The sequence below is a fragment of the Pristiophorus japonicus genome, chromosome 18, assembly GCF_044704955.1.
Source record: "Pristiophorus japonicus isolate sPriJap1 chromosome 18, sPriJap1.hap1, whole genome shotgun sequence".
NCBI classification, from domain to species: Eukaryota; Metazoa; Chordata; class Chondrichthyes; family Pristiophoridae; genus Pristiophorus; species Pristiophorus japonicus.
Window position 1 is genome coordinate 43,191,371 of NC_091994.1, and position 10,854 is coordinate 43,202,224.

General features: G+C 43.9%; 1 protein-coding gene across 1 annotated transcript; it reads left to right on the forward strand.

Annotated features, from left to right (window-relative positions):
• Positions 1 to 209: 209 nt before the first annotated feature.
• LOC139229226 (cathepsin K-like) lies at positions 210 to 8,588 on the forward strand. Its single transcript, XM_070860887.1, has 7 exons — positions 210 to 332; positions 1,183 to 1,305; positions 3,336 to 3,515; positions 5,361 to 5,582; positions 6,791 to 6,959; positions 7,369 to 7,474; positions 8,492 to 8,588. Exons 1-7 carry the CDS (start codon positions 210 to 212, stop codon positions 8,586 to 8,588), a joined length of 1,020 nt encoding a protein of 339 aa, XP_070716988.1.
• Positions 8,589 to 10,854: the final 2,266 nt, after the last annotated feature.

Genomic DNA, 10,854 nt, shown 5'->3' on the forward strand with positions numbered 1-10,854 from the left:
CGTGCTGGAAAAGAATCTGAAAGGCAGAGGAAGCAGTGACAAGGTGACACAAAGAATCTGGGTTTGTTAACAAAGAATGTTAATAACGAGGGTAGGAACGTGAGATTATGGACTTGCATCATCTCTCCACATTCTTCTGAATCTTTTGCCCACAGCTTTTCACAAAGTCATCGACCCTGTGACACATTTGACGTGTGAGAGGCTTCAGCATGGAGCTTTCCCTCTTTGTGATGTGCATCCTGACTGTTGTCTCCATGGCGTCGGCTAACCCAATCATAGACGAGGAATGGGAAATCTGGAAGCAGTCTTATGCGAAGAGCTATCCTCGCGTGGTAAGAAATCTAGGCTGATGCTCTGGTAGAGCACTGAGGGACCATTGCATTGTTTGAGGGGGTCTATCGAAACTGTGGCCCCATCTGCCTGTTAATATTGTTCAGTTGGATGTGAAGGATCCCACAGCAGTAATCGAAGAGCATGGTTTCCCTCAAATTGTCCTTCCGTGGTGGTTTAGAGATTTACTGCCAACCAGGGACATGGTGGCTGTTGGCCATTTATTTCAGTCACATCACTGGGGGTGCATGTCCGATTTATCCAACTCCTGCCTGACATACCATGATCTGCTTTAGCCAGTAATCCATTCCTTCTGTCTAATGTTCTGTGGGAAAGAAATACTGTGTAATCTCAAGCCTTGCTTCAGATGTATGCAGCTGTATTCATCTCTTAGTTGTTTTGCTCACAGTTTGCATCCTAGAGTTAATCATACTTTATCAAAATGAAGCATGAACCGTTGTCTTGCTACCCCTGCGGTTCTTTTTAATTCTTGCCAAAATCATCTCTAGAAGCTCCTTTCATTCCTCCTTTCCTTTCTTTGCTCCTGATGTTTCAATGGCCAGCTCTGTCCCAGAGAGAAGTTTGATCGTTTGGTTCACTTTTCTTCTCCAAATCTAATTTTGATGATCCTGGTCATCATTCTCCTTCCTTTGCTACAATCTGTTCTACTGCTGTGGCTGACATCAAATGTAATTACACCTACTTGGATACTCAGTTGTCTTCACTCCTGGAGTAAACACACTGTTCATAACTTGGTCAACCGTACCTTCCTTTTACTTGTAGCCAACCAATAATATAGGGCATTGGGTGCCGCTAACAGCAAAGTGCAGTAACTCAATCTTCTTTGTGCAGGAAGAAGATCAGGCCAGGAGAGCAGTATGGCTGGAAAACCTGGTGAAGATTGCAGCTCACAATGCTCAATATAGTCAAGGAAATTCAACGTATGAAATGTCCATGAATCAATTTGGAGACTTGGTGAGTGATGCAAATGTTACACGGTCAGAATTGCTGATTGGTACTGGACATGATGGAGAACAACATTAGATCATTTAACCAAACCTGTCTCTGGTTCACAGGACAAGAATATATCAGCTGGATTCACTGCTATGGCCTGTGGTCCACTTGTCATTCCCAACTATGCAACTAATTTAAAGTGAGCAAAACATTCCCATGATCCATCAATCACCCAGCACCACCGCATTCTCAGAGTAACTGGGGGTGGGCAATATGAGTAGCCTTGCCAGTGATACCCAAATCCTGAGAAAAAATATTTTTTACAAGGAACATGGAAATCTGAAAGAATACAGAATCAGAAAAGATTCTGTAATCCATCTGGCAGATCTGAAAATCTAATGTATCTCAATCACCCACTCACTCCCTCAAACATCGATCCAATTCTCTGTTAACCTTTTCTGCACTACCTGCCTCCACTGTCTTGGTGGGCAGTCTAATCCACACATTCACCTCCTCTGTGTAAAGTAGTTAAATCTCAACTGCCCGTGTATCTCTTTTCTCAGCTTGTGCCCAGATCTCCTTGTTCTGCAATCTGTGATTATCTCAAACATATTATTTGGATTTATTTATGTTTTCCCTCAAGGCTCTCAAGTACTTGAATAATATCTCCCCTGAGACTTCTCCCCTCCAGAGTAAAAAATCCCAGGCTTTTTAACTGACCTCATAACTTCAATATCTTAACCTAGATATCAGTTTGTTTTCCCTTTTCTGCATTGCTTCCAGTACCTTGTTATTCTTGCTGCGATACTGCACCCAGAATTATGCATCAACACAGCTCCATTCACAACCACACTTCACTTTCGCTGGTTTAGCCAATTGTCAATCCACCTCCGAAGCCTGCCTCGTATTTCATGCCTCCGTGTCTTGTGGACTAGTTTCTTTTGCGGCCCGGCGCCAAAAACCTTGCTTAAAATCAAAATATATCACCTCTGCAGAATTTCTGACGTCCGATTCCTCAAAGGACACCAGGAAACCTGATAGGCAAGACCTTTCTGCCATAACTCCCCTTTCACTATTATATTTGTATATAATATCCTATTATATTTGTAGGAATGGTTGCATTTCTTGCAATATTTCCTATTATCCTAACCGCATTTCCTATTTTAGTTATTCTGACCAGTCTCCTAACCTCCTTTTACCTTCCTTTTATATGTATCTCAGTCTACTGTGTTGCCCATAGCTTTATACTTTAAGAACAATCTTTTGCCCATATTCTCCACAGTACTTCCTGCATCAGTCTTTCCCCTCTGTCACCCTCCATCTCTACTGGTATGTATCTCCTCACTGTTTCCTATTTCTAAGCATCATCCACTTCCATGTATTCTCCATTTAATTGTGCTCTCCAGTCCAGTACAGTTGATCCATTCCTCATCCCTTCAAAATCTCCCTTTTTAAGGATAAATGCTTCCACTGAATCGATCTGCCTTCGATCCTAAGCCGAACCTTAAACTATACCATGTTATAGTGACTTTTGCCACAGTATTCTTTTAACTCTGACCTGCTCTACCTAGTTATTATTTAATATCCAGTCCAACAATGCCACTGCCTACAGGAATTTATTGATCAATTGTTCCATGCAACAATCCAATTTTAAGTCCAGGATCAAACTTTCTCTCCTACAGCACCTTTTAAAGATTCACTAATCTCTTCCTGATAAAGTGATGTTATCCACAACACTGGCACCTGTTCCTATAGATGCCTCCCTTGTTGACTTCAAACTTCTTCATCCCATTCCCCCTCTTGACCTGGTCTACAGCAGATGCCAAGAGCTAGTCTCTTGTCCCTATTCACAGGGGTTCCATCTCATACCCACACCTCGGCCAGAAAGATCTGTCTCTGTTATAATCCAATTGTCTTTCACATAAAACTTGGCTGCAAATTACAAACAATGGAATGATATGGAGCTACAATTGCGTAAAGAAACTGATTTTGGCTTTGCATGTTTAGTAGAAATAGCTCTGCAGTAAGTATTATGCAACCATTTCTCCCAGACGCCCGTGGAGTTTGTTCAATTGTACACTGATGCAAGGATCTATGAAATGGCAAATTACATGGACGAGGCTTTGTTGGATGTTGAAGTGGAGGAACTGGAAGAAGTGGAGGAAGTGGGTGCTCTTCCCAGAAGTGTGGACTGGAGTCAAACGGACCTTGTTGGAAAAGTACAGAACCAGGTACCGGCTACTTTCCACACTGTCTCTTCAATGCCTCAGTGCAGCACTGTTGAAACTTTTGTGTTTGTTGGGGCTGGAGAATGATTCCTGATGAATATTTTCACCCTGAGGATTGTTCAAGGCACTAATAACCCTTGGGGACCTCTAACTTTAAACATTTATAATCACCTTGGGGCCAAAATTGATGACCTTACCGCCCACTGCCGCCGACTGCGGCCGAGATCTGCCGACATTCCTCTCCGGGTTGCGCCCAGTGCCAGTTTGCACTTGGGCTGGAGTGGGCAGGAGGGGAGAAATGCCGGGAACCCCCGCTGATGTCAGCGGATGGCCAAGTGGCGCAATTGACCTCCTGCCCACCGAGATGCCAGATTGGTGCGGGTGGGAGTCGGCGGGAGTCGGCGCCAGCAAGGGGAAGGACCTCCGCGAGGAGGCTGGTCTAACCCCCAAGGTAAGTTTAAAACACTGGAAAAAAAGGTCAGTGAACTTTTTAATAAAAATGTTTTCAAGCGACTTACCTTAATGGGTCTTCCTTGACCCTGAAGGTATTCCGGGTAATTTATTTTCCCAATCATGTTTATTTGAACGTCTTCAACTTCATCCTCGGCGGCACTACGGCGGCAAGAAACTTTGTCGCCAGGATTGGGAGTTCCCGCCCGCTCCCGCCCAGTTTGACGGTGTATGTCGCTCGTTTGCTGCCAGCCCAACTTTTAAATTATTTTTCAGCCATTTCCCGCACAAAATGCTGTCTGGTCTCTCAGCAACCATTGACGGCCTTTTGGGTGGGACTTGGCCTTCACCAGGTTTGGCCCCCACTTTGTTTGACAGAAGTTTGAGCTGTGGGAACGAGACAGCAGGAGGAAAGATTCAAGGGTGCAGTTCCCCCAAGAGACAGTAGGTAGATAATGAGGACAGCAGCAGGCAATTGGGTTATAAGTGTTCGTTCTTATCTGACACTTTAGGTGCCTGGCAAATGCTCAAGGGTCCAAAATAGAATAATCATAGCTGATTTACGTGGGCTTTTAGTGCTTTTAAATTATGGAATCACATGCTTGAAACAAACAGTGAAAAGGAGCAGCTTGTGTGAAGTGTACAATCTCGCCCGTCTGTGTCCAGATTATAGAATCATAGAATCTTAGAAGTTTACAGCATGGAAGGAGGCCATTTAGGCCCATTGTGTCCATGCGATCCAAACATCATCTGTCCTATTGGTTACTTGTGAGAATTGTTCCAGGGGGCAAAGGTACCCAGATATTGATGTGAATTGAAACTAGGATCCAGGAGACCAGCTGAAGTTGGGCCTTGGGGTTTGGGACAACAATGGGAGCCTGGACTCCCCTTTAACAGAAGCATGGTGTGGTTTGCCCAATGTCACCACGCTGCTGCACTTGAGAAAGCACAGAGGCGGCATGGATGGAAGCCATGCAGCCATTTACCCTCCTCGGCCACCACCACGTGTCCCTCCTCACCTGCACACTGTAACTCACTCGGTTCTTGCTTCTCAAGCTCATTGAAGCCTCGGAGATGTGTGTAGCTATGCTGCTGCCCACAAATGGTGAGAGGGACTGGGGAGCTGTGTGGTGCCACCTCAGCATGTGCTGTAGCTTGGACTCCTCAAAGTGAATGGATACACAGGTAAGGGCAGTTGTCTGGAATTCAATATTGTGCAGAACAGAGTTCATGTACTTTCTGTCCCTACGGGAGAGGTTCTTGGCATTCATGGTTGAGACAAAAGGGAAATCAATATCTTGCCTTTGAGCACTATTCGCTTTCAATCAAAGTGGTGATGATTGTGAAGAAAATGTTTGAACTTTTTGACCATTGCCAACTGATCTGCTTTCCCGACAGGGCCCATGTCTGTCCTGCTATGCGTTTGGTGCAATTGGAGCTCTGGAAGGACAATTGGCCAAGAGAACGCAACAATACAAGGAACTGAGTGTACAAAACGTTATTGACTGTTCAGATAAATATAAAAATTATGGGTGCCAGGGAGGCATTCCATATCGTGCCTTCCAATACATACGTGACAATGGCATTGAATCTAGTAAATCGTACCCCTACAAAGCAAAGGTACACTTACTGCCTGACTGTTCCCATTTCACACAGTTGAACGTGGCTGTCCATTATCAGTTCTGAAAGATATTCTGATTTAAGGCACAGCCCTCATTGGACTTTAAGGAACTGTGTTTACAGATGCTGCTGGTTTCTGAATGTCCTCATGTATATTGGCAATCACATTACATTCTTCAACTCTGCAGTAGGAAGGTCTTTTATCCCTAAAGTGCATCAGTGGAATGAATTTTCCATTGTCCTTTCCCAAAAGCCCCACTCTCTCCCTAAGTGGTCATTTCTGAATGGTAACACCTTTCAATAATGCTCACTCTTTGATCATAGGTGGGAAAAGTCATCAGAAAACACACTCCTGCTGCATTTATAATCTCCATTTCTCCACTTCTGGTAGAAATGGCTGTAAAGATTAACTTGTTAATTGAACCGTTCTTCAAATATGAAACCTTGATTGCGATTGGCCTCGAAACCATGGCTGGAATCACAGTTGTGTTTGAAACTTCCCTACTTAATGCCTATGGACAACGTCTTCCAGTGGGGTCATGGATAGAGATCAGGAGTTGAAACCCTGACCAAATTTTTCTCCTTATGCCAGGGGCACTTAAGTCAAATTGTAGTAGCTCCTAGTAACTACCCCAGCAGAGGTTCATTAACTCAGCACAGAGCAGAAATTAAACAGAGACCACTTAGCTGTGTACAGCGAAGTTGCTCAGTGAATAAGCAGCTGAACCATTGAGCAGTTGAGAGTTAGATCATAGCAGGAGCAGGTTGGAGATTAGAGGAAGTGGCCAGATGGACTGTTGAAGATATAGGGGTTAAGGAGGCTTTTGAAGTGGAGAGGAATGTAGCAAGGCGAAGGATTTATATCGAGAGAGCCCGAGTGGGTGGATAGGCGTGTGGGGGCATTGTGTCCAGATGGGTCTGCCACTGATAGTAGAGTGGAGAGGACAGGGGAATGCACAGGAGACAAGAGTTGGAGGGTGTGATTAGGAATGTTAGGCCTAGAGGAGTTTGCAGAGTTTGGGATGAGCAAGACTGTGCTGAGACTTCAAGAAGAGGGCGAGGGTTTTGACATCGATGATAGTGGAGGACGGCAAGGGCTGGGGGGATGTGTGAGTGGGATTTTGTGTGTGACGGGATGTGGGTTTGACAGTTTATGGAAATGATTATCTGTTGATTTGCTAAACAGATTTTATTTTTTTTAATAACAGAAAAACACAGAGTGCTTATTCAGTAGCTCTAAGAGTGTCACCACAATTAAAGGATTCAGAAGGATTAAGCACTACGAGGACAAAAATTTAGCTGAAATGGTGGCAAGTGTTGGACCAATTGCTGTAATCATTCATTCATCACATCCTTCCTGGATGTTTTACAAGTCAGGTAAAGAATATTCTAATCTTTTATTCTTTCACCATGGTTCAGATCCTACCTCGCAAACTCACTGTACAAGACATCAATGTAAGAGCAACAATGGAGTTCCACTTCATCTCCAGAGGCAGGCTCTGCAGCCACTATACCCCTGCTCTCTGGAATTATCATCCGAAGCATCTGCACTTTACTATCTCTCTTCTCTTCTTTGGAATTCTTCATTGAGTTTGGCCTCGTTGACCATGCCTTCGGTTACCTTCCCTAACAACTTCCTGTTTGGTGTCCCTGGGCAATTTGCTTTGTGGGAGATGCTATATGAATGCAAAATCTTGTTGCTCTGTCCTTCACAATCTGACATAATGTTATTTCCGATGTGAGTTTGGAATTGTTTATGTCTACAGCTCCATCCTCCATTTTATAGGTATCTATGACAATGACGAATGCAACATCAAACATATTGACCATGTAGTGCTCTTGGTAGGGTATGTGGATCTGCATCCAAAAGGCTACTGGATCATTAAAAACAGGTAAATAATATCTACAGGTAAAGGACAGTCAGCCTTGCTGAAAAGCTTCAGAATCGCAGAGATTATACAGAGAGGGTGATGCCAAAGAATGCCTGGGCATCAGCTATATATTGATGAGGGAGGATTAAGGAACAGAGACTTCAGTTGACCTAGCTGAAGTTTTCAGGGGTATGAAAATGAGACAAATTGTGAACCAATGCAGTAAAATATATGATTGGACAAAATACTATTTTGGCAGCACGATTTTTTATTTCCCGTCGCACCTCGTATGGTAAATATAATGAGAATACATAACCCTGCTGCAGTGTGGTATATACTCACTGGCAACTTAGCAGTCCCTTAACTAACTGGTGCTTATCTTTACCCTCACAAGCTGTATATGTTTGCTCCTTCACCTGGAGTATGTCAGCCTCACTTTGGCTGAGTAGAAAGTGTGAGCTCTTTGTCTCTCTGGCTGCCTCAGATTGACTTCCCAGGTAGAGAGGAGAGAGGCAAAAGCTAATCTTTGATCCTTCCTCAACTCTATGCATTGAATATTGCCCAGCTGCCAATCGATGGTTCCACATTGAGTGAAACCCCACCCAGCCCCCTTCACATAATGTGGGAGCTCACTATATTGTCTGATTAGCTAAGTCCTCTGCTGCGTACATTGAATGATAACCATCCTTGCATTAAGGGTACATACAAACTGCTACGGGATGTGCTCAAAGGATCCTCATTGTCTCACAGCTAATGTGGTATGCAAGAGTACACAATTAAATTGGCTCTTTCATCTGTTGTTCCACCTAATTATCCTAATCACCTCTCGACATGGATTTGTACTTCTACAGAAGTAAACCCTTTGTAAACTGACCCAGCATTCTGTCGGTAACATCATCTAAATTAAACCAAAATCCATTCAAGCCACTTCAAAAAATATCAAATGTTACAAAGTAAATTTGCAAGGATCCTTAACATGTTCACTTGGGATGTGACTAGACTGGGCTTAGATATTCACAAATATTCTTGCTTTTCCAGCTGGGGACCAAACTGGGGAGAGGACGGCTACATGCGGCTGATCAAGGGCAAGAACATGTGTGGGATTAACTACAGTGCTTCGTATCCTGTAATCTGAATACTCTCCACTTCAATAACAAAAGCAATCACTCAGATGAAATTATTTTAGATGACTTAAAAGTTTTGTGTGAATTATATTGTAACTAAGATGCCAGCTTCCTGGCCAAATCTGTAATAAAGACTCATTTGTCTCCAGAACCAGCATGGAACCGAACCCACTGCTTTCAACCTCCTGTGTTCAAAACCTTGTTCACATTGTGAAGAGTATTTGGTAAGTGTGTTGCTGGGTTGTTTGAATAGTGCTTCTCGTAAAGAATAAAAGAAAATTTCAAAGAATCTGACTGTCATTGTCTACTTAGAAACATAGAAAAATAGGTGCAGGAGTAGGCCATTCGGCCCTTCGAGCCTGCACCGCCATTCAATAAGATCATGGCCGATCATTACTTCAGTACCCCTTTCCTGCTTTCTCTCCATACCCCTTGATCCCCTTAACCGTAAGAGCCGTATCTAAATCCCTCTTGAATATATCCAATGAACTGGCATCAACACTCTCTGCGGCAGGGAATTCCCCAGGTTAACAACTCTCTGAATGAAGAAGTTTCTCCTCATCTCAGTCCTAAATGGCCTACCCCTTATCCTAAGACTATATCCCCTGGTTCTGGACTTCCCCAACATCGGGAACATTCTTCCCGCATCTAACCTGTCTAGTCCCGTCAGAATCTTATATGTTTCTATGAGATCCCCTTTCATCTTTCTAAACTCCAGTGAATAAAGGCCCAGTTGATCCAGTCTCTCCTCATGTGAGAGCCCAGCCATCCCTGAAATTAGTCTGGTGAACCTTCGCTGTACTCCCTCAATAGCAAGAATGTCCTTCCTCAGACTAGGAGACCAAAACTGAACACAATATTCCAGGTGAGGCCTCACTAAGGCCCTGTACAACTGCAGTAAGACCTCCCTGCTTCTATATTTAAATCCCCTAGCTATGAAAGCCAACATACCATTTGCCTTCTTCACCATCTGCTGTACCTGCGTGCCCACTTTCAGTGACTGATGAACCATGACACCCAGGTCTCGTTGCACCTCCCCTTTTCCTAATCTGCCGCCATTCAGATAATATTCTGCCTTCGTGTTTTTGCCCCCAAAATGGCTAACTTCACATTTATCCACATTATACTGCATCTACCATGCATTTGCCCACTCACCTAACCTGTCCAAATGACCCTGCAGCCTCTTAGCATCCTCCTCACAGCTCACACCGCCACCCAGTTTAGTGTCATCTGCAAACTTGGAGATATTACACTCAATTCCTTCATGTAAATCGTTAATGTATATTGTAAAGAGCTGGGTTCCCAGCACTGAGCCCTGCGGCACTCCACTAGTCACTGACTGCCATTCTGAAAAGGACCCGTTTATCCCGACTCTCTGCTTCCTGTCTGCCAACCAGTTCCCTATCCACGTCAGTATATTACCCCCAATACCATGTGCTTTGACTTTGCACAACAATCTCTTGTGCGGTACCTTGTCAAAAGCCTTCTGAAAGTCCAAATACACCACATCCACTGGTTCTCCCTTGTCCACTCTGCTAGTTACATCCTCAAAAATTCCAGAAGATTCATCAAGCATGATTTCCCTTTCATAAATCCATGCTGACTTGATCCGATCCTGTCACCGCTTTCCAAATGCTTCTAGTGAGGGATTGCGAAAGTTGTTTGAATAAGAGAACTATAAAGAATATAGGATGTGACCATGTGAGTGGTAGGACACTAGGCGGTTCAAGTGGAATAAACCACTGGCACATATCTCGATGGGACAAATGGCCCACTTTATGGCTGCAATTTGATGATTTTAAAACAGCTTGCAAAATCTCAGGAGACACTTTGCTCCAGCTTACCTTTATACATCTGTTCCCAGGATGAGGACAGTGCTGGAAAGGCCACAATAATTGCCTATCTCTAATTGCCTGTGAGATGGTACTGGTGGTTCTTTGTGAAACACTATAGTCTTTATGGTGATGATGCTCCCATGCTGGTGTTTGGTGGTAAGCTGCAGTATTTTGAACCAATGCAGCAATGGTGAAGGCACGGTATATTTTCATGTCAGGATGGTGTGTGGCTCGGAGGTGATGGTCTTTCCATTATACTGCTGCTCGTGTCCTCCTTAGTGGTAGCAGTTGTGGGGCTGCAACGTGCTATTGAAGACAGCTTGGTGAGTTGCTGCCGTGCATCTGGAAGTTAATTATTGCCATAGTGCACTGCGGGATGTTGTGTAGTAGGAGTGCCGAACAAGTGACTGGTCTGTTGTGAATTATATTATGTTTCTTGAGT

Coding starts and splice junctions, on each gene's coding strand:
- LOC139229226 (XM_070860887.1), top strand. CDS start 210: ATGGAGCTTTCCCTCTTTGTGATGTGCATCCTGACTGTTGTCTCCATG. Junction 3,516..5,360: donor TTGGAAAAGTACAGAACCAG/GTACCGGCTACT, acceptor CTTTCCCGACAG/GGCCCATGTCTGTCCTGCTA. Junction 5,583..6,790: donor CGTACCCCTACAAAGCAAAG/GTACACTTACTG, acceptor TTTTAATAACAG/AAAAACACAGAGTGCTTATT.